Source organism: Drosophila melanogaster, chromosome 3R (assembly GCF_000001215.4).
Source record: "Drosophila melanogaster chromosome 3R".
Classification (NCBI taxonomy): Eukaryota; Metazoa; Arthropoda; class Insecta; order Diptera; family Drosophilidae; genus Drosophila; species Drosophila melanogaster.
This window is the reverse complement of record NT_033777.3, coordinates 7,200,948-7,222,066: the sequence shown is the minus strand read 5'-3', so window position 1 is coordinate 7,222,066 and position 21,119 is coordinate 7,200,948. Positions and strand designations below refer to the sequence as shown.

The 21,119-nt window shown below is 41.5% G+C and overlaps 4 protein-coding genes across 9 annotated transcripts; 3 read left to right on the top strand and 1 right to left on the bottom strand.

Moving 5' to 3' along the window:
• The first annotated feature begins 2,361 nt into the window (after positions 1 to 2,361).
• CG14605 (uncharacterized protein) lies at positions 2,362 to 4,388 on the top strand. Of its 3 annotated transcripts, none has more exons than NM_169179.2 (7): positions 2,362 to 2,532; positions 2,592 to 2,709; positions 2,774 to 2,885; positions 2,946 to 3,076; positions 3,152 to 3,486; positions 3,729 to 4,082; positions 4,141 to 4,388. In NM_169179.2, exons 2-6 carry the CDS (start codon positions 2,600 to 2,602, stop codon positions 3,785 to 3,787), a joined length of 747 nt encoding a protein of 248 aa, NP_731146.3. In that variant the 5' UTR covers positions 2,362 to 2,532; positions 2,592 to 2,599; the 3' UTR covers positions 3,788 to 4,082; positions 4,141 to 4,388. The 3 variants fall into 3 exon arrangements, with proteins under 3 accessions (NP_731146.3, NP_649707.3, NP_731145.1); NM_141450.2 differs by having other exon boundaries at positions 3,670 to 4,082; NM_169178.2 differs by having other exon boundaries at positions 2,362 to 2,536; positions 3,670 to 4,082.
• A 595-nt stretch (positions 4,389 to 4,983) lies between these two features.
• Positions 4,984 to 7,728, top strand: CG14606 (uncharacterized protein). 2 transcript variants are annotated; one of them, NM_001347749.1, is made up of 7 exons: positions 4,984 to 5,124; positions 5,187 to 5,304; positions 5,364 to 5,475; positions 5,554 to 5,684; positions 6,210 to 6,562; positions 6,626 to 7,038; positions 7,134 to 7,728. In NM_001347749.1, exons 1-7 carry the CDS (start codon positions 5,049 to 5,051, stop codon positions 7,329 to 7,331), a joined length of 1,401 nt encoding a protein of 466 aa, NP_001334690.1. In that variant the 5' UTR covers positions 4,984 to 5,048; the 3' UTR covers positions 7,332 to 7,728. The 2 variants fall into 2 exon arrangements, with proteins under 2 accessions (NP_001334690.1, NP_649706.1); NM_141449.2 differs by having other exon boundaries at positions 4,984 to 5,304.
• Positions 7,729 to 13,635: 5,907 nt separating this feature from the next.
• On the top strand, positions 13,636 to 15,415 carry CG1288 (uncharacterized protein). Of its 2 annotated transcripts, none has more exons than NM_141448.3 (2): positions 13,636 to 14,303; positions 14,359 to 15,415. In NM_141448.3, the coding sequence occupies exons 1-2, from the start codon at positions 13,757 to 13,759 to the stop codon at positions 14,373 to 14,375; spliced, it is 564 nt and encodes a 187-aa protein (NP_649705.2). In that variant the 5' UTR covers positions 13,636 to 13,756; the 3' UTR covers positions 14,376 to 15,415. The 2 variants fall into 2 exon arrangements, with proteins under 2 accessions (NP_649705.2, NP_001262341.1); NM_001275412.2 differs by having other exon boundaries at positions 14,359 to 14,592.
• Positions 15,416 to 18,616: 3,201 nt separating this feature from the next.
• Positions 18,617 to 21,097, bottom strand: CG14609 (uncharacterized protein). 2 transcript variants are annotated; one of them, NM_001300276.1, is made up of 7 exons: positions 20,754 to 21,097; positions 20,385 to 20,692; positions 19,749 to 20,308; positions 19,540 to 19,686; positions 19,373 to 19,483; positions 19,127 to 19,284; positions 18,617 to 19,069 (listed from the first exon to the last, which is right to left on the bottom strand). In NM_001300276.1, the coding sequence occupies exons 1-7, from the start codon at positions 20,971 to 20,973 to the stop codon at positions 18,780 to 18,782; spliced, it is 1,794 nt and encodes a 597-aa protein (NP_001287205.1). In that variant the 5' UTR covers positions 20,974 to 21,097; the 3' UTR covers positions 18,617 to 18,779. The 2 variants fall into 2 exon arrangements, with proteins under 2 accessions (NP_001287205.1, NP_649704.3); NM_141447.2 differs by having other exon boundaries at positions 18,705 to 19,069.
• Positions 21,098 to 21,119: the final 22 nt, after the last annotated feature.

Sequence of the window (21,119 nt, the reverse complement as noted above, 5' to 3'; positions counted from 1 at the left end):
TTTTGTGAATTGAAAAACCATTTAACTCCCGTTAATTTTAACGCCCGTTTTCTATGCCAACTCAGTTAGATTGCCACACAGTCGCCGAGCCGAAAACAAAAGCGAGAAGCAACCGAAATACGTAATGCAAGCGATAATTATTGCCTACAGGCCACCAAAAACCTCTCCGAACAACCAGCAAAAGACCTACCTCCCCCCACCCAAACGGAAAAAATAAAACACAGAAGCCTCTGTGGCCTAGTCGCGCAGCTGATTGAAAAGCGAAGAAGATTTGCATAGAAACGTGCGATTTTCGGCATGGCTAGGGGCCCCAATCGTCTCGGTCTCAGTCATGCTGGGCCACCAAGAGTATCTGCTGGATACTCTGGGTGATGCACTCGCACATGGCTCTGTCAACGTGCCCGCCAGCCTGAGAACAATACTAGCTGCCATCAATTACTCATCCATTCATGCCGTCATTCATTTGGCATTCGGCTTTTGGCCAAAGCCTCTGTTACCTCGCGCGAATGCAGTAGCCACATTTTGTTGATTTAATTGTTAACTTTTTTTTGGGAATAGCTGTCTGATTTTTTGGGCACGGCTTCTTTTATCTTTGTCCAATTTGCTCACATTTTTGGCCCTTTTCCATGGGAGGAGTCGCTGAAATTATGTTATATGTGACTGGTGAGGCTGCTTTTCATATTATTATTTTTTTTTTTTTTTTGTCTAAACCCACATTTGTTAAGATCAATGCTGAAGATAGCCCCATGATTAATCTTCGCAAGCTATGTTTTGTGTAGCCATGTTAAATGTTTTATGTGAAATACAATTTATTAAACATAAGCTTTTATGTTCAGAATCCTTGAAAGGTTCTCAGACTTTCCAAATTTTTTGTAGTACACGTATTTACCTTGAAATCAAGAAGATATGCAATATGATAATACTGTAGATGAATACGCATCTTAATCGGATATAAATTCACATTTATTTATTAAGCTATGAGAAATGCTCCACTTGCTCTTTATAAGATTTTATACATGATAGAATTTTTGGTGCACCTACAATTGGCTGATAGTCACTAGTCCATAAATGACATCAATTTATGTTTCTTTCAAAACATATATAGTATAAGTATAAGACGTAATTCGTTAAAGCCGCAGATAAATCACTCTTAATCAGACAATACAATAAGGTTAGTTAACTAACCTGTTGGAAAGAATAGAACTCCAATCTCGCCAGCATTGAGTGCATCATCCATACGGAATGTTAGCTAAACCAGATAGGCGGGTGAAAAGTAATGGTAATGCCCGAAATCTCAAGTCCCGAGCTTGTCTGTGCTCTGGTGGCCAATTTATCGCCACTGACAGCTGAACAAACGAAAGTGATATCTTAGCATTCGAACGTAGTGAACAATTGTGTGCTAATGACGAAAGACAAGCGGTTGGCCACCAGAGAAGCGAGCATAGGTACTTATTGCCTTGGTTGTGTCAAAGTGCCGGACTGCACAGCATATAATATGGTCACGGACTGCAGGCCGAGGACTGCAGATGCAAATGACACAGAAAAAATTTGATATTTTTTATTGAGCATTTTACAAACGGCACAACAAACCTCAGGGCATGACCTCCGACCGTGCAGAGCCCCAGCCACGAAACCCGACGACGACGGAGTCTTCCAAAAGGAATCACGATGGGCCCAATCGTTTTTGTGCATTAAATTGCAACCGAGATTTATGTAAGCCGCGTCCAAAGTTGCCCAGCTGGTAGCGCAGGAACCCCTCATTATCGATCGATATAGGCGCCCAGACGAGACAGTCGATGAGAGACTGACTGCCTCACTGAGTGGGGCCAGTGGAACCGCATATAATAACTTGATCATAGGAAAATCATTTATTGTGACACGATCGCCAATTGGAAGCCGATAAACTTTGTCTTGCAAGGAGATTCTCCCCCACTCGCCATTAGCTTGTTGTCATGCTGTTTGATTGCCCAGCTTGTTTGCCTTTTCCCTCCGCTGATTAATATCTCTGTGGGGCCTAATTGTGCCGAGATAAAATAAACACAGTTCCGCGAATTTCATGATTTTATTATTTGTTTGCTCGACTACTTCGGTATCATAATCTCTATGGGTAGAGCATTTCCTCATCCACTTTGCTGCCATTTGGGCTATGAAGTAAACATAAGATAAAAGCGAATTTCATGCGTTTGCGTTTTTTTTTTTGCCTCTATTAAGGGGTTTCACCACTCTAATGATCCAAAAAGTGACCGGAATCTATAAACTACTATAAAGATCTAAAAACCTATTGCCCAGTCATTCCAAACATGAGTCATATTTACATTGTCATAACACTCAAACTGAATTATTTGTTTTGGTTATTCATAGGTCAGCTAGTAAATTGTGCGGTTCTTTCTTAACATAGGAGTAAAGCTGTCAAATCGAGGGAGTCCATTCTTTATAATATGAAGAATATAATGCTTTCTAGTGTTAGGCAACGATAGAATATGAAAATCTGTAGCAGACGCAACCGCTGGCAGTTGCTTTCCACCATGATACGTGGGTAAGAATCCGGTGGTCTGTTTGATCAATCGCTGATACCTGATGATTTTTCCCAGTGTGCATTATGTCGTTGACTCATGGAATATCCCTAGGATGGTTCTCGCCCACTCTGCCCACTCTCATCTCCGACAACAGTCCAATTGGCCATCCAATTGACATCAGCGAGGTGAAGTGGTATGTCAGCAATGGAAATAGTGAATTTAGGTGTAAATTTAACTGGCACCATTGAGATTTCCAGGATCGGTGCTTCTTTCGGAATTGGGTGTCTTATTTGTAATATGGTAATTTGCGTTCCAGTCTCGTATTTCGGAATTAAGAAGTGCATGTACTTTGTGCCCCTACCAAATATCGTAAATATAACTTTGCCTTGGCTTAACGAGCTTCCAAAATAGCACTGCAATTCTTTACAGCTTAATTGGGTCTTGATCTACTTCGCAAGCAAATCACTGTATTTTTATGTGTGTCGCGTCCTTTTGGGAATTTCTGGTGGCACTTTGGTAGTTTGCTTTCCTGTATTTATCGCGGAAGTATCTGATAATAGGTAAGTCATTCCAAAGCCAAACTACTTGCCAAGTCGGATAATATTCAGACTAGTTTAACCACAATTTTCATCAAGCGTTCGTGGAACTCTGGGCTCTTTTTTTATGATGACACTCTGTAGTGGCATAACAGTGGGATTTGTGTTAGTATATTGCCTATCCTACCATGTGCTTCCGTGCGTCGTCATTTTCCTGCCCATTCTATATTTGTGCCTCATCATTCCCCTTCCTGAGCCACCACAGGACCTACTGAAACGGGGTCATGAAGAAAAGGCCGAAAAGTCCTTTTGCTTTTACAAGAACTTATCGAAGGACCCAGCGCAACAGGACGATAATAAAGCTGAATTTGACAAATTGCGGAATAAAGTTCTCGCCAGCGGCATAGCTGAAAAGATTACTCCTGCTGATTTCTGTAAGTTTCAAATTGATAATACATATAATGACCAATTTTTGGAAATTTTCGATTTGATACTATCTTGTATTCAATATGTATTTGAAATATAATACATTTATTTTAGTATTATCATTATCATCATTATTATAGAAACAAATGTTCACCTTACAATGACAAATTTGTATCTTCAATTCAATTCAGTTAACAAGGTCTCGGGAAAAGCATTTGGACTGATCGCCGTTTTACTGCTCTCCAATCAGATGTCGGGATCCTTTGCCATCTTCAACTATTCGTCGACCATCTTCGAACAGCTCGGTAGCAGGATGGAGCCCAATCTATGTGGCATATTTCTGGGTGTTGTGCAAATTTTTGGTTTGATTAGCGCCGTTTTGCTGGTGGACCGCGTGGGTCGTCGCCTCCTTTTGATCCCATCGCTGGCCGGAATGGGTTTGGCTGAGCTGGGAGTGGGTCTGCTAAAGTCCTTTGCTTCGCAGGACTTTTTACACAACAATGGTTGGATTGCACTTACCCTAATGGGCATTGTGTCCTTCACGGCGTCAGCGGGCATAGTGGCTCTTACCTTTGTCATTATAGTTGAGCTTCTGCCCTTTAAGGTAAGCTCGGCTTCGTTTATTTGTTAAAGGATTTCACTTAAAACTCATGGCCTTGCAGATTCGCGCCCCTGGCATCTCCATCAGTATGTGCGGACTCAGTTTATCCGTATTCATTGCCCTCATCACTTATCCCGTCCTGATCAACGATTATGGAGTGCATGTCACAATGTTTGTGTCGGCGAGTTTCTGTCTACTAGGTTTGGTAGTTCTGGGAATATTTTTGCCTGAGACCAGGGGCAAGAGCATTACCCAATGATGGGCTAATTTCTGATAAGTGTTAAGTAGAACCAGTACTTATAAAAATTCACGTAGTCTAGATAAGTTATAAACAGCCATAACAAATAAAAGAAAGTGTATGTCTAGATTTGGAATAAGATATTAATTAAGTTGAATTCATATTCCAAAACACCATGGAATCTCTTGGAGTTATTTCCTAATAAATGTCTTAGTTTTATAATCTTCCTTTAGAATAAAAAAAAGAGAAAATGTATAAAAATTCATAATAAATGTGTAAATGCAAATAAAATCCAAATACTGTTTACAATGACTTCGCCAATCTTAAGCAAATATTGTCACCTTACTCATACAAAGTTATGCAAATTTACATAGACTTATTGCTGCTATCCAACAGTTCAACGGTAAGATTAGCCTGACTGCCAAGTGTTTTTATTTTTTTTTTTAATTTACAGACTTCCCCAGACCTCTTTAAATGGGAGCGCTTTGCATTAATCAGCGGTACTACGCTGCGACTACTTAAAACTTATCTAATCTGCAACAATTTTACAGTCGTCATTATTGTTTACGATTGTCAGAAGATTGGAAAGTTGGCTTATCTGGCGTGATTTCCACTACATAAACTCTTGTCACTCAAAATAAAAATCCTCAGTTGGCACACGAGCCGCCAAGTGGTTGATTCGGAATCCAAAAGCGAAACATTTTCAGGAGTCCTAAATTAAATTAGGCAATATGACTTATGATCCATCGCAGAAGTTAAGTGTTTTTAGTGTGCGGTACCGATGGCAATTTATTGCCACCATGACTGGTGGGTGAAAATAGAAGGAAGGAGCCACAGTAGAGCATTTAATAAAAGTTGACTAATCCCAGTACATATTATGACACTGACCCATGGAATTGCCGTGGGATGGCTGTCTCCCTCTCTTCGACTGCTCGCATCCGACGAAAGCCCTTTGGGGGATCCCCTGACCATTACCCAGGCATCCTGGTAAGCTTGATACCCTTTCAGTGGAAATCCCTTTGGTTGATGTTTTTTGATGTTCTCAGGGTTGGATCACTTATCGGCCTAGGCTCGCTGACCGGCAATATAATCTTTGGACTGCTACTCGATCGATTGGGCCGTAAAGTGTGCATGTATTTCCTGGCCATACCCAATATGGTAGATAAAGTTCACATGTTCTTTAAGGGGTTTCCCAAGAGCTTGAGTCACTTCAAGGCTTTCTTTTAAATTCGCTAGATCTACTGGATCCTTATCTACTCCGCCCAAGACGTTACGTATCTGTATGCTGGTCGATTCCTGGCGGGAATGTCCGGAGGTGGCTGTTACGTCGTCTTGCCCATATTCATAGCTGAAATAGCCGACAATAGGTAAGTCGCGTCATTTTTCTAGTGACTGACAACATTTCGGATTAAGGGTAATCTATTAATTATAGATTATTTCAAGTTTTACGTGCAATGATAAGCTCAGACTACGTTCATATATTCAATTATATCGGCGCACGTTTGTCTACGTAATAACGATTAGATATAGGTCTGGGAATTATTGAATGATTGGAGTGAATTACTTGGAACTTAGCAAGTGGGGAAAGAAATCTATCTAAGCCATTTCTTTTTATATTAACATTTAACTTGAGTGTGGTTGCGAAAGGTCATTTGCAGATTTTAATAAATTTGTGCAGAAAAAATATATTAACTGAATGTTTATGTTCAATTTTAGTTTTATTCAATTTTTCAAATCATTTTGGCATCATTTTTGTCGATTGTCAATATTTAGTAGATATTTATCCATTCATTGGTTTCAGGTCGTAATAAGTAGTTTGAATGTAGGATGATTTAAGTCCAAAACATTTATTATTTTAATATAGACTTAAATACAATGCATACTAATTTAAGCGTTCGGGGAGCGTTATCGTCCATGGCCATGATGTACGTTAGCATCGGCATGATGGTTGGCTTTACATTAGCCTCGTATCTCCCGTACTATCTGATGCCGTGCATTATCGTTGCTCTGCCGGTGGTGTTTATGTTGTCAGTTATTGGCTTATCGGAGACACCGCAATATTTGTTGAGACGAGGGCGCGATGACCAGGCCGAGAAGTCTTTCTACTTCTACAAGAACCTGACACCACCCACTTCCTCCGACAAGGAAGCTTCTCAGCATGACGCAGCTAAAATTGAGTTTGACACATTTCGGCTTCAGGTGCTCAGTGGCGGCGTCACCGAGAGCATTTCTTGGCGGGATTTCAGTGAGTAAAATACAAGTTATTTTTACCTACGGTCTGATTAAATAATTGTCTCTACTCCTGCAGTTAACGTGCCTACACTAAAGATATTCGGCCTCATCTTTGTACTGATCATCTGCAATCAGCTGTCAGGGAGCTTCGCCATCTTCAACTACACATCGCACATTTTTGCTGAGCTAGGCAACAATCTGGATCCAAACACCAGCACCATTGTGGTCGGAGCTGCACAGCTGGTGGGAATCTTCAGTGCTGTCGTCCTAGTGGACAGACTGGGTCGTCGTGTTCTGCTCCTCACCTCAATGGGTGGAATGGGTTTGGGTGAGCTGGCAATTGCTCTGCTCAAGTGCTTCGCATCGGATGAGTTTCTGAACCAGAATGGATGGCTTCCTTTGGTGATCATGTGCCTTGTGGCCTGCATTGCTTCACTAGGAGTTATAGCCCTGATCTTCATCATCATTATTGAGCTGCTCCCAGCTAAGGTGAGTGATATGAAAATGAAAATAAAGTTAATTGGAAACAGGAATTCTCAAGCTGTAGCTTCATCAATCTATCTTCTTTTCCTTACCAATTGCAGATCCGCTCCATTGGCACCTCCTTGAGCATGGCCACATTTAGCGGATTTATCTTCGTGGCTCTAAAGATCTACCCCACAATGATCTACGATCAGGGCCTGGCTGCCACCATGTTCATGTCGGCGGGCATGTGCCTATTCGGATTCATTGTCTTGGGACTGTTTCTGCCAGAGACCAAAGGAAAGCTGATGACGCACTGATGACATCAACTTCGGGCCCAGCGGACACGCCACTTGGTTGCTTTTGTTGGCGGTGTGGCCCATTGCATAAGCTGCGGGATTCAAAATGCTCCCATGTCAAGAGTACTCACTCAATAATTTGTGGCACAATGGCGGCATCGGCTCATTCTGAAATCTTGAACTTAATTCAATTTGTGAGCATTGCGGTTTTCTTTCGGATTTCTGTACATAGAAATTTAATTTAACAATTTGATTGGGAGAAAGTCTCGGGTCTGTGATCTTGTGTTTGATAAGCGCGAAAATTGTAAATGAATAGGCTTAAGTCACCCATAGCTTTTACTTAAATAAATTTGTATTAGATTTAAAAACAATTAGTATTAGAATTTAAAAACAATTAATAGTTGTTTAAGGAAACTAGATTTGATGTATTTGCCTTTTCTTCGTTTCAGTGGTTTTGCCAAATCCATTCCTGCTATCATACAGTTTTGTTCGCCAACTAAGTGGGCTATATTACGCAGTGATAAGCCTGCGCGATGTAACAAGAAAACTCTTTTTCTTAGCCTCTTTCCTACGATAACTCCGCAGTGCAAAATTAATGAACTCGCAAAAGCCTAGAAGATAAAGCCAGCTGGGGCAAAAAGCCAGGCAGCCGAGAGATCCAAAGAGCCAAACAATGACTCATAAATTCAACACAATAAAAATTATTTATTTTGCTTCTACGACGGGCACTTTTCGACGGGCACTGCAAATGCAGTTTCAGTGCAAATTAAGCGCTGCAAAGTGAGCGAGGAGAAAAGAAAATTTGATCTCTATGACAGGACACACAAATCTCGCTCAGATCTCCAGAGACGATGCCAGCTCAAACAAAGCCCAGTTGGAAATGGAGTTGCTGCTGGAGCTGGAGATGGAGCTGAAGTCGAAAAACCTACAGAGCCACAAATCTAATGCTCACATTTTTAGTGGGGGGAGTTTCTTATTTCGGGAGTCCATCCACAACCGCATCCACTTACCCACCGACGTTGCATCAAAATGCAGTTTCATAATTTTCACACGTTTTTCTGTCACTCACTGGAAATGGGATCTAGTCGACCTGCTGACAGGCGGAAATTTGTAACAACTCCAACTTAGCTGCACTTATTGCAGTTGGGCTAAGTGCAAATGTGGCGGCAGACCGCAATTAGCCGCTGCTGATTAAGTTGATAATCAGTCGGGCTGATGGGTTGAGATGGGATGGGATGGGTCAGCCCTGGATGAGTTGTCGGAAGTCTGTGGTATGGTGGCATATACCTCAGTGTGTGGGCCACTGAACTGTTGCAATCACTCCCGCCGAATCGAAAGAGGCCGAAAAGTTGGACAAACAATCGCGACTAATGCCAGCAATTGCTCATTGTTGCGATTACGAGCATTTGATTTGTGGCAACACGGATGCCAATTGTTTGGCTTTGATCCGCTGCAATCGGCTGAAAGAAAGCCGGGTGGGCAATCCACATCCATTGTCTGCCCTGCATGACCATTAACACGCAATTTTCCATTTGACCGAAAAGTCAGCCAATCTTGTTGCTGTTCCACGGTAGCAACTCCAATTTCGGCCTCCATAACTCACAATTAGCGCCAAATGCCGGAGTTCCACTCACCTAGTGATCTCTATTGATAACCAAACCGAGATGACAACGTCGCAATTGCGGGTGAAATTATTTCTCGATTTATTTATTGTGTTTTTGCGAAAATATTGAATTCATTATTGTTTGGTCTTTGAGTTGATATTGTGCGTTTGGGGCAGTCGATTTGGTAATTGTGAAAAATGGGTTTAAATATTTATATGCTCTAATTTTGTGAATGGAGATTCGGGCTTACCGAATTCCGCATTTCTTTTGATCACGAAACTTATACAATCGCTGGTCTTCAATGATTAGGTTCTTTTTTTCAGGGAGTTTGCATAATAGCAGATTCGCAGCTCATTGCCCTATAAAAACTAAAATAGTTTGGACCAAAGTTGACTGAACTTTAGACAAAATAAAATACACAAACACCATTTGCATTTTAGACGTAGAAATACAACGAAAATACACATTGACATTCTTCCAAAAAACCTGACTTGTCGTGTGAAAACTTTATGGTAAATAAGGCGGCGGCTGTCAGCAGAAGTTATCTAAAAACACCTGAAAACACCTCACACTCATATATTAGCCATGATTAATTGAAAGGTCAGAGATGGTTAGGTCAAGTGAAGTGCGTGAAGCGGAGATAAATAATTTCATATTATATTATATATTCAGATACCAAGACATCAATTCTAAAAAGCTGCATTCAAATTACTTGTGACTTTTTGGAAGGTATTCCCAGTAAATCAAAGAGACCTTGTCAAGCAAAAGGAATCCACAAAGGATTAGGAATTAAATAGCAATTTATAAATGCTAGAAAAATTAATTAGGCACCACACAAATTAGGTACAAAAACATATTTAATTAGCGCTTCCTGTCAGTGGAGCATTTATTACCCGTCTGCCAATAAAATAATTAATAAGAGTACCTTTGCCCCGCCAACATCGACTTCAGCATCTTAAAAAGGTCATTAAATCATCCTCAACTGACGGTTGCCAAGACAAAGCCATCATTATTTCAGAAATGCTGGCCTGGCCTTTAAACATGAATTATAAATTTATGTTAGAACATTAATTTAATGCCTCCGCCACTTGGACGAAAATTTCGCCACATCTAAGATTTATGAAATCCAATGAGACCTGTTATAAAATTAGCCACGATCAGCAGCTAAAAGAATGGTCAAGTGTGAGGATAGGATGCGAGGGCAAAAACACCAAACACGACACCAAAAACACAAAGATGAGGAGACCTTTCTATTTTCTATAATGCTAATTTATGTTAGCCGGGACAGCTTTATTTCTATAATTATTATGTAAGATCGTGCAGCCACCATACACGTAGCAGAAGAAGAAAACCTATTAATTAGAAATGATCAAAAAAGACGAAACATGACGCAATTTTGCGGAATCGAAACTATTATATAACTTCTGACCCTGTAGTTTTAGGCTTTGGATATGGTTAATTCTTGTTGGCAAGGTAAAAGTGAAGTAGAATTAGAAGTATCAGGTGATGACTGATTGATTTTAAGAACGTATGTAAGTGGTGAAAGTACTAAACGAGGGTTAAAAGAAAGTGAGTTTTAGCTAGATTCTTTGTGCTAGGTGACTGGTAACTTCCAACTACTTTCAATATTAAGGCAAATAAACGAGTTGTAAGTATCTTTTCAAGGCAGAAGAAGGGTTCCAAGGCATCGTTACCTCGGACTGAAGCAATTATGTTGAGTGCTGCAATGGCGTTGTAAGTGTGCCTGCCGTCGACAGTGGCAAGTTGTTGTAAATTTGGTTATAAAACAAACACAAATGACATTATTCGCACGAAGACAGGACGGCAAGTTGGCCGAGCTGCCGTTGCAGCTGTTGCAGCACGACTTTCTTTGGATCTTCGCAGCAACTGCCACAACTGCAACTGCAACGGCAACAATCAATTCGACAGCAACGCCGACGACATTTGCGCAGGCGCAGGCGCCTTTGTTGCGCTTCAGCTCCAACTTCCGGAAATCACGCTGCTTGTTGTAATAATGTTTTAGCTTTTCTCGGCTCTCTGCCTTTTTACCTACGGTTTTGGCCAAGGAATGGGTCAGGTCGGATAGGTAAACGTAATGTGCACGCGAGCGAAATTACAAAATGCGCACAGTTAACGTAAAATTTGTTTGGCTAAAGTTGTTAAATTTTTTCAATTATGCAAAAATAAAATTTTAACACAATCTTGTGGTGGCGGTGGGTGAAATGAAGACATGAAGGCAAAGGCACGAAGCCAAAAGCCGAAACTAGTTGCTAGTTGCTACAACCCATCGAAATGGGTTATGAAACTGGGCAGGCATTCACCTCATCTAAAGGGCAAAACTTGGCAACGGTTGAAAGGTAACGGGGAAGTCCCAGATTACTGGCCACATCTAGAAAAGAACATTTATTGATATAGCTTACGGTCTAAAAGAAAGCCATGACGAAAGTAAGAATTCATACAATTCAAAACTCATAGCAACCATATCTAAGTGAAACATTGTAATACAACAAGCGAGTATTTTTACGCAAAGAATTAATAACTATGCCTTTGCATTTGATTTGGGAAAATTGTTCAGCCATCTGGTCAGCACTTAATGATTTAGTCAATAAAGATTCCCAGAATATGGCTACGATTGTGCAGATTATAATACCTCAAATAAAAGTGAGAATATAGCAAAATACGGTAGAAAAGCTAATACGAATTAAATTGATTGCCGACTACCGAATATACGCCAAATTGACACCTTGATTCTTCCTCAGACCTGGTCGCTCACCAAGTAGGTGGCTAATGTCAGACAATCGTTTGGCCCTTCCTCGGCACTTAATTCGTGGCGCAGAGCCGCGCGCTGCAATTTGAAAAAAAATTCTTTTGATGATACATGATACAAGCGAGCTAGAAGAGCAACCGAAATGGCCTTCCCAAGTGGCAATCAATTCTGGCCGAGCTGTGCGACTCCAGAGCCGGGTATTCACAGCCCGGGGGCATGGAACACTCTGCACGTGTTGACTCCCAGTTGAAGTCGATGATTTAGCTCGCCTCGTTACCTCAACGCCATTTGACCCCGCAGCAATTGTGGTAGCCACGATTCGTCGGCGGTCTACCAGACTGCCACTCGGTGGCAGTGATGACAAAGGTACCAAAGCTCTACCCAGGGTACTGCAAAAAAAAAATAGCAAAATTATAACTAAAATCCAAATTGAAGAAGGAAGCTCCATTTGATTAAAATCAGCAAGTCGCGCCAATTATCTTTCTTGTACGATTTTTGCAATAAGAGTCGAAACTATCACCTTATGGCCTAGATTATTATATATATTATTTTTCATTTTTTTTATATGAATTCGTATGTATGCAATTTTTATTATTGTAATATTATATCATTATTATATTATATATATATTATATATATAAATTATTGGCATGTTTCCTTGATCTTTTAGACTGAAGTACCAATATTTGTGGCAAGCTACTACGCATCACTGTTAGCAGTCGAGGGCCTATTCATTTCTTTGGTTATCAGAAAGGCAGCGATCGCAGCAATATGTTTTCTATATGCCTCATTTCTGCACAAATCGCTTGACCTTAAGCGTTGCTGTAATTTATTTGTCGTTGTCGCAATTTCCCACACACACACACACACACACACACACACACAAATCGACCCGATGATTTTCCCGCTCGGGTTTTGTTTCATTTTCTCTAGAAGCTGCAAACCGTATTACGTTGGCTCTAGCAGTTTAGCTTTGTATTTTGTAGCTTATTTTTCTCCTTTTGGGCCTGGGTTCAGTCGGTTAGTGAGGTTGCATTTGTAGGTTATTGTGCCTGCCCTGGCATCTGGAGGTTATGTAATGTCTCCGCCGCTGCCATTGTAATGTTCGCCGTAGCTTTTGGTTTTCCTCAGCTCCAGGGTGAGGTGGCCTTATCAGTTGCGGAGCGTCAAACAGTGGGGGCATTTACAATGTACAACTCTGATTGTATAACTGAGCATTTGCAGTTGGCTTTTAATTGATTTTGGCCAGCTGATTGAAAGCATTTTGCGGAAATCGAATCTATTTGCCATACTTGCCGACGAAGTTCTGCAATTTGACTTCCTGAAGTCAAACAAAATGCACGATAATACGACTATAATCCTCCCGTGTTGAGAAATTAGTAAGTAGTAAGTGCCCGTTTATGTAACGGTTACTACGTCTTCCCCTTTTTAGTGTCCATATAATCAAATTAAAGCCTCAATTTCCCTAGCATGCATGGGCGCACAGTCGACTGCATCATGTATAACACTTCCTGACTAATGAACTTCCAGGCCCGGCAGTTTGGCACGGATTCGGTTCCAGTTTTTGGGGGAGACATCTTCATTAGGCACTGAGTGATACCCACAGTCCGAAGGTTCGGATGAGGGCCAGGGGAGTTAGGGACTAGCTGCCCGAGGTGTGAAAATAGGAAAATGCGCTAAAGAGTCTTCCATTCGACTCCTCTTGGCTGCCTTGCATTTCGCTGAGGCCGCCCATTTAAGTGTCCAATAATTCAATCACATCAAACGTCATGTTGATTGCCGTTAAAGAGTTTCAATTACACCAATTTCCAAAGACGTTGGGAAAGTTGGGCTTATCACGAGAAATGCAGGGAAGACAACAAAGATGGAAAAGTAAAGACGGTTATCCAAGCAAGTAGGCGAGGTATTTACAGTCCAGTTCAATTATACATATACATATATACATATAAATACATATTATTTTATTCTACACCGTCGGTTGAGCAGCACGCACCGTTTGGAATTCAAAATTTCCGTATAAAAACACAAAGTATACAAATTTAGTTTAAGATTTGGCACATTAAAATTTTTTGCTAATGGATATTTCCAAGGCCGAGAGTCAAACGCCCGCCGGAGATCGTCGATCTGCGAGTCCTGATTATCTGAGAACTCTGCTGCAGGACATCCTGTGTTTCCTGGTCCTGCTCTCGGTGGCCTTGCTAATTGTGGCTGGCATTTTGTTTGTGGTGGAGGACGTAAGCCGGCTCCAGCAGCAGCACCAACACCAGCCGTACCACCACCACCATCATCGCCACATGCGTCCGGATCAGATAGCCAATGAACTAAAAGGATCGCCGATCGAGGAGGCACCGAGGGAGCAAGGTCAAGTCTTCCGACCGCACACATGGATTCGATTCTTTAACTGCAGGAACAAGGTGCCACAGCAACAGCAGGAAAAAGTTGAAAGGGAGGCGGTTCAGTTTGGCCCACCAACGCAAGACGATCAGGCGCAGCAGATCCCATTAGATGCCGTTCAAACTTATCGCCCTGCCATAGAACCTATATCGCTGCGCTCTGGCGGAGATTACATAGATGAAACGATCAACAAAAACCCGAATCCGGAACTTCGCCATTTTCTGCCCAGTAAGATCCGAATATTTTTTTTATCAATCTTAACCATAATTCCTTGCTTTTCCAGATAATATTATGATCTAAAAGAATATGTCTAAAATGCTGTTTGAATGTCCAAATTGACCGCTTGGCAGCTTCCAACTATCGGGTCTCTCCTGGTAGATTTGTCATTTGATGTTTAGCATAGCATTTGCACCTTTTGAACAGTGGGCCATCAAGAGACTAGAACATTCCCCAACCTAATGTTTTCGCAGATAGCAAACATGCTGAATTGTGCAATTAATAAAAGAATAGCTATGCTAATTTGTTTGTTGCTCATAGAGGGTAATATTCTCTCATACGAAGAGAATTATTTCCCATTTAACTGAAATGTTTAATAGATCCCAACCAATTAAAGTAATCCCATTTAAAGAGTTCAAATTGTTATACAATCTATTTCAATAGATACTTCCTTATATAAAAACCTATGGTAATGATGGCACTTCAAGCTTGTTAATGGTTTCAAGTATGCCAGAGTCGCGGAACCTTTTAATTATTTGCAAGAACTTTAACTGATCCACGACTCTTCAATGGCACACCGAATTCTGGACCCGAGTCATAACGAGCCACCGACAACTATCTGGGATCTCACAAGTTGTAGATCGGCGTAGAAGTGTTGGCTCGATAGGCATCTCGGAGATGCAAAGTCAAAACAAAGCCCAAACCAAACAAACGCAAAACAGAGCCGCAGACAGAAGCTGCGCATGCCCATGATGGGTTAATTGAGGTATTGAAAGCCGCGCAGACGCGACGGCAGACCAAACCAAATGAAATGAAGTGTCTAATGCTTGCATTATCGCGTTCCAAGCGAACAATTGCAGTGACTTCTCGAAGGGCAAGTCCGTGGACGGGGTGTGGATTGGGCTGGAATCCATGCCCGGGGTCGTTGGAGATCGGTTCTAGCCAACATGGCTGATAAGTGCAGCTGTATAATTGCCGGGAAGATAAGTTTCGAACATTTGCATAGAACAGCAGCTGGTTAGGAAAACAATTGCACTAACAGCGGTATAAAAAAATATATTTTCGGGCATTTGTTTTGCCATTGGCATGTGGGCGTGGGGTCTTTTATCTTTTATAATAAAATTTAATTAAAATAATCGGTTCTTAGTCGGTTAAGCTCTCACAGCTAGCTCCTGGGAAATCCATATTTATAGAGAGTGATTTCGAAACACATCTGGGCCAGAGACTCGGAGAATAAGAGGCTTCAAGCTTCAAGCCCTAATGGCGGCACAACACGAACGGAACGTGCAACTCTGGGACTTCGGGCAACTGGCAGATGTTCTTATCTACGATTTACTGAATATTTATTAAGCTTTGTTAATTAGGCAGATGACTGGGCCAAGACAAAGTGACACTATTACAATATGCATGCCAGCAAATTTACAGTTCGGCCAAAAGTCTTCCGACGCTGGGAAAGTTCCGACGAGATTTAGCCAAACGTGTTCTGCGCCTAGAACCGAAACAAGTTTGTTGTCCAAGTCTTTTGTATTGAATCTCTCGCTTGCGTGTTTGATATTTTCATTTACTCCTATAAATTGCATAATCTTCAATGACTTAAGGGGTATTTATTTAGCGATGTTTTTGTTCATCCATCTATTGTCTTGTTCTGCGTTCCGCCAGTGACACAGATTTATTTATAACTTATTTTCTGTTAGCGACTAAAGCCGGTTTCTGGGCCGAAGAAATGGGCTAGTCTACTAAAGAGTTGGACCTGTTGGTTGATATTGTTTTTCTGCAGGTGGTATAATGCCCGAATTGGTCGCTACTTTGATGTCTTCTAGAAGAAATTTATTTATAGCATGCCCAATTTAATCATGCAGATTAAAGATAATTGTTAAGACCAAACATAATTTCTTAGGGATACCTACTTTCAGGCCCCATGCTGGGCCTCCTGAAAGGGGAAACCTAAACGCACCCATTGACCACGAACAAAAGACAAAACTGTCGGCCGTATACAAATCGCCAATTGCAGAGGAATATATAAATGGATGGATAGTCGGTTGAAATCGATGTTAACGGTTACACGTGTATTCGACTCTTTGGACTCTGTCTGCGCTGCTTTTCTTGGTATGACTCGTTGGCAATTAAATAAAACATGCCGCATCAGTTGGAGCCGAGTTTTGCAATAGATACCCTACCCCTGCTGCCTTCCCGAATTCAGCTTATATAACCATATGTAAATTATGCCAGCAAATGAAGAAGAAATATGGTTGGGATCATGCGCTTTAGAGAGAAACACACCTCAAAAACGAGCTTCCAAAAAAAAAGGGAACTGCCAGCCAGGTCCGGGCTACTGTCCATCTCAGGCCATGTCAAATGCAGAGGAGTTGGCCCCGGACCCCAAAAACGAGGACCATGCCCAACAATAGCTGGACTGCAATTGAAGCGCAGCCATTGACAAGATAATTTCCTGGGGGTGCTGCATGCAATGCAGTAAATCCTACATTTATACCCTTGCAAAGGGTAGGAACTTCCATTCAAAAATATTTCATAAATGTTACGTTCTAACAAAAATAATAAACTATAGTTAAGATACCGAAGAGGTGGTCAAAGATGTGCAATAAAATCTAAAGACGTAATTAAGTAGCTGTCACTATTATCATTAGAAATCATAATAGACCTTTTCTAATTCTTATGAGTTAGGGTAACACCGTTTCGTTGCAGGAATTTTCATTTATACATTTCCTTCCTCCTCCCAGCAGTTCGAACAATGCAAGAAAAAGGAAAGAAAAACTTTGGCCACGACTCAGCCGGCAGAAACGAACAGAAATTGGCTAGTTTCGCAGACCGCGTTAAGTTGACTGACTACCAATTGTTGGTGCCACGATGCCTGGGCTACTATGCGAATAATTTCAAACACAAACTGCCGCCAACAGCCAAGAAGGTTCATAATTATTAGACGATTGAGCGGCTGCCGGTGGGTTGTGGCTTCTTCAAATGTTGCAACTTGCTACCGTTTGAACGATGACTACAGGAACTGAACAGCCACGTCGTCGTTTTTGGCAAGAGTGCAAAGTGACGGGTTAAATAGGATTTGACTACTTGAAAAAGGGTCCAAGCAGCCTGGCCAATTGTAGCTGATTCTGGAGTAGGTCATGTAAAACAGTGGCCAGCCTCCAAGCTAAAAGCTACCTTTTAATGGTAATAATCTCCCAAAAAGCAAGCAAAGACATTGTTTTCATTGACAGACCACAAGAAACCCCCATAACAAATTGAACTAATTAATTGATCTTGAGTATAACTATTCTCTATGCCAAATGGGATTAATTGATTTTGGCTATGGGTATTTCTTATCTATAACTTTTTTTTAGCTACGTTATTTGCACAACAAGTTCACCGCAAAGCACAAAACTATTCAAAATTTTTGTACACTACAGCAAAGTTGTCGAAAGTTGACCACAAAATTAACTCTTAAGGGCAGCCACCAAAACACCATCACCTTCGCTTGGCCCAAGCGCTTCCAACACCCAATTTGTCTGGCTTTTCGGGGGGAAACAATGACAATAACCGCATCGTGAATATGTTCGAGTGTGTGGATATGAATAAACATGGTGGCCCGCGAGTAATGTGAGACTTGCATAACCTCATTTGGCGGCTTATGGGCTCGCGTGCTCCCGTGCGCCTGGCTTATATATTTTTTTTTGAAGTCGGCGTGATATCGTGTACGCAGATATAACAGTGAAGATAGATAGGAAGGTAGTCCGCAAGTGTACCACGGATTGGAATGGAAGCGTGCGCGCTCCTCTAAGACAGAAAAATGTCGGGCCATAACCGATCCATCCAGCCCATCCATCCATCCAGTCAACATCATTTCGGCCGAATGCTTTTATCCATTGACTGCTGAGCGAGTAAACTTTTATGACAACCACTGACCTTTTTGGGAAAAAGACTTGACAGGAAATCGCTGTGGAGTGGCCAGGAAATGATTAATGGCTCTATTGATGCATTCAGAGACCGTCCGAAATATGCCCAACGAATGCGGATTAATCTATAGAAGGCTGTTTGCATCGTATTCAAAGCTGAAGGTTTATCCACAGTATTCACACCTTGCACAACCCACAAATCAAACTGGGAAAACTCCCAAATTATAAGATGAGGCAATGGAACTATAATTCTTCCCCCGAATTATTACCACTGCCACTGAAAATGCAGGGCGTCGACAAAAGCCAAAAGTTGAAGCAATCCAGCTTGGTTCAATCCAAGATCTCAGCAAAGTAAGCAACGTTTGCTGCAATTATGGATCAATTATATGAAGTTGATTACTGGGAAGCAGCGCCTTCAGTTTTGGAATTTCGCCAATGCAAGGCTCACGATTTTTTATTTTTTGGCAGCCGCCAATCGTTGGCAATTCGAATTGCTTTTTTTTTTTTTTTTGTTTTTAGCATGCAAAATTTAAGTTACTTAAAATTTTATCTGCAACAGCTGCAAATCGAATACCTAACAAAACATTTACATTTCATCCCGCTTGGCCAGCTCCTCCACAAGCTTGGCACTTTGGGCCTTGATTTGTTTGCGGTTGGGTACATTGGCCATGGTCTTGTTCTCCTGCAGGATGTCATCCTCGGGAGCTGTTGGAGCCTGCTCTTCATTATCCACTGGCTCGTACATATCTAGGCTGGCCAGGAAGTCGGCATGGTATTCCTCGACATTTCGCTTGATGGTCGCCGGTTTGAGCTCAACTGCATAAGCCTTCATCAGCTTGTAGATCTTACGCTTCACCATATGCATTATGTTATCAACTGTGGGCAGAGTGGGTTAGATTAATGGCTACTTTTTAATTGTAGACGTCGCTCAACTATTCTCCTCGAAAATCTCTGGGGCAGCAGCCCTCATGTTCAGCATTTCGAATTTTAGCAACGGGAGCTTCAAGTACGAGTTGGGATACTGCGCACGTAGTAATTTGGGCTGGCGATCAATGTGACGAAGGATCTCCAAAAGATTCCAAATGCTAACTCTGAAACCAACATGATAATACTTTGAGCACTCGTTTTAAATAACTAGAGCAAAGGCCCTAGTTTATAAGAACTAAAAAAAATACTTACCTCAACAATACATATGCATCAGCTCTGTTCTTAAGATGTTGCAAAGTATCTTGTTCAAATTGGATGTCATTTTGAAGCGTTTTCTTTAGGTCCTTAATGCGCTCCAAGCGACTAAAAACCAGGTTAGAATGGTTAGATAAATGTTAATGAAGGAGTTTTTTACCTACTTAATCTCTTCCTCTGACAGATTGTTGATCAGCACCCCTTTCAAGACACTGGCGCACTTCATCTTGGTTTCCAGCATTTCATGAGCCAACATGTCATTGACAATCATACGATGCAGTTTATCATTGTTGTCCACCTGGCTCTTCATTCTGGAATATATATGGTTATACATGGCATTCTCATAAAAATACAAAACACTATAATTACACACCGTGGATAAATTTCCTTGGCCTGCGAACAGAGTGTCACAAACTTAACCTCCTTGATTGTCTTTTCCACAGCCTTTAGCTCCAGTTTTAGAATCATCATGCTCTGAGTTTCCCGAACATATCGCTTCAGATTCGTCGTTGGAGCCGCCTCCTTGGGCTTATTGAAATTAGCAATCGATGTACCTGCCGGTTTCTTTAGAGCGGACAGCATTTGCAATTTATGCTGCAGGTTTTTCCGGGATTTCTCCTCCATGTTTCGGAACTCATCGTTCAACTCCTTGAACTTCGCAATCGCCGGCATGCCCAGGAAGAGAATATGTTTGATGAAGTTTGATTGATCGTCCATGTCGCTGCTAAGGGAGCGCAAGATGGGTTCATAGAAGATCTCGTCATGAACGAGCACCTGTATCATCTTTTTGTAGGTGTTGTTGATCGTCTTGATCGCCTTTAGGCGCACATTCGAATTTTCAATCTTCTTAAGAAAAACTCGTGACTTCAACTCCTCGTCGAGAATAAATTCGTTCTGGTACTTAATGCGATTCTGCAAAAGTGCTCTACGCAGCTATGAGAACAAAATTTAAGGTAACATTTAAAGAGAAATTAGCAAGTAATACAAATTATATTATAATTATACCAACCAGCTGTTCCTTGTAATGCTGCTTCAACTGATCCAAGCGAAACTCCAAACGATCCCGCTCCTTTCTCATCACAAAAGTTCGCTGATTGATGTTGTCCACGACCAAGTGAATTGGCATCTTCTGGTACAGTCTCTGCAGCGGCTTATGGTTGATGAGAAAGTTGCGGATCTTATGGGTATTGTCATTGATCAGAATATTCTGTAATTTTGCGCGACCATCGCGGCATTGCAACTTCAGGCGCTTGTTCTCTCGAAAATACCGCTGGCGATTCGCCTTCGACTCATGGTTCTTGAACACCAAACGACGCGCTGTTCAATATGTGTGTTTATCTTTAAAGAGCTAGATCTACGCCAGAAATATATATCTTACTCAACAAGTCGGTCATTCCCTTGAACTGCTCGGTTAGGGAATTGGGGGTCCATCGCTCATCAACCATCACATGCTGATGCACGTACGACATGCCAAAGAATCCATGAAATCTCAAGGAGCGCGGATGCACAGGCTTGGGGGCCAAAACATCCTTCTCTCGGTTCTTGTCCCGACGTGGTATATAGGCCATGCCTCTCTGGCGCAAAGTACACGGCGGCATGTTGAATGGTTAAGTGACTTTGGGGGCTCTTCGCTAAATTGTGATTTAATAGAGCTTATTGCACCTTCGATTCTCGTGTGGATGTGATCAATAGAAGAAAAATATATGTTTGACACTATCATAGACGCCGACTCCAAAGAATAATA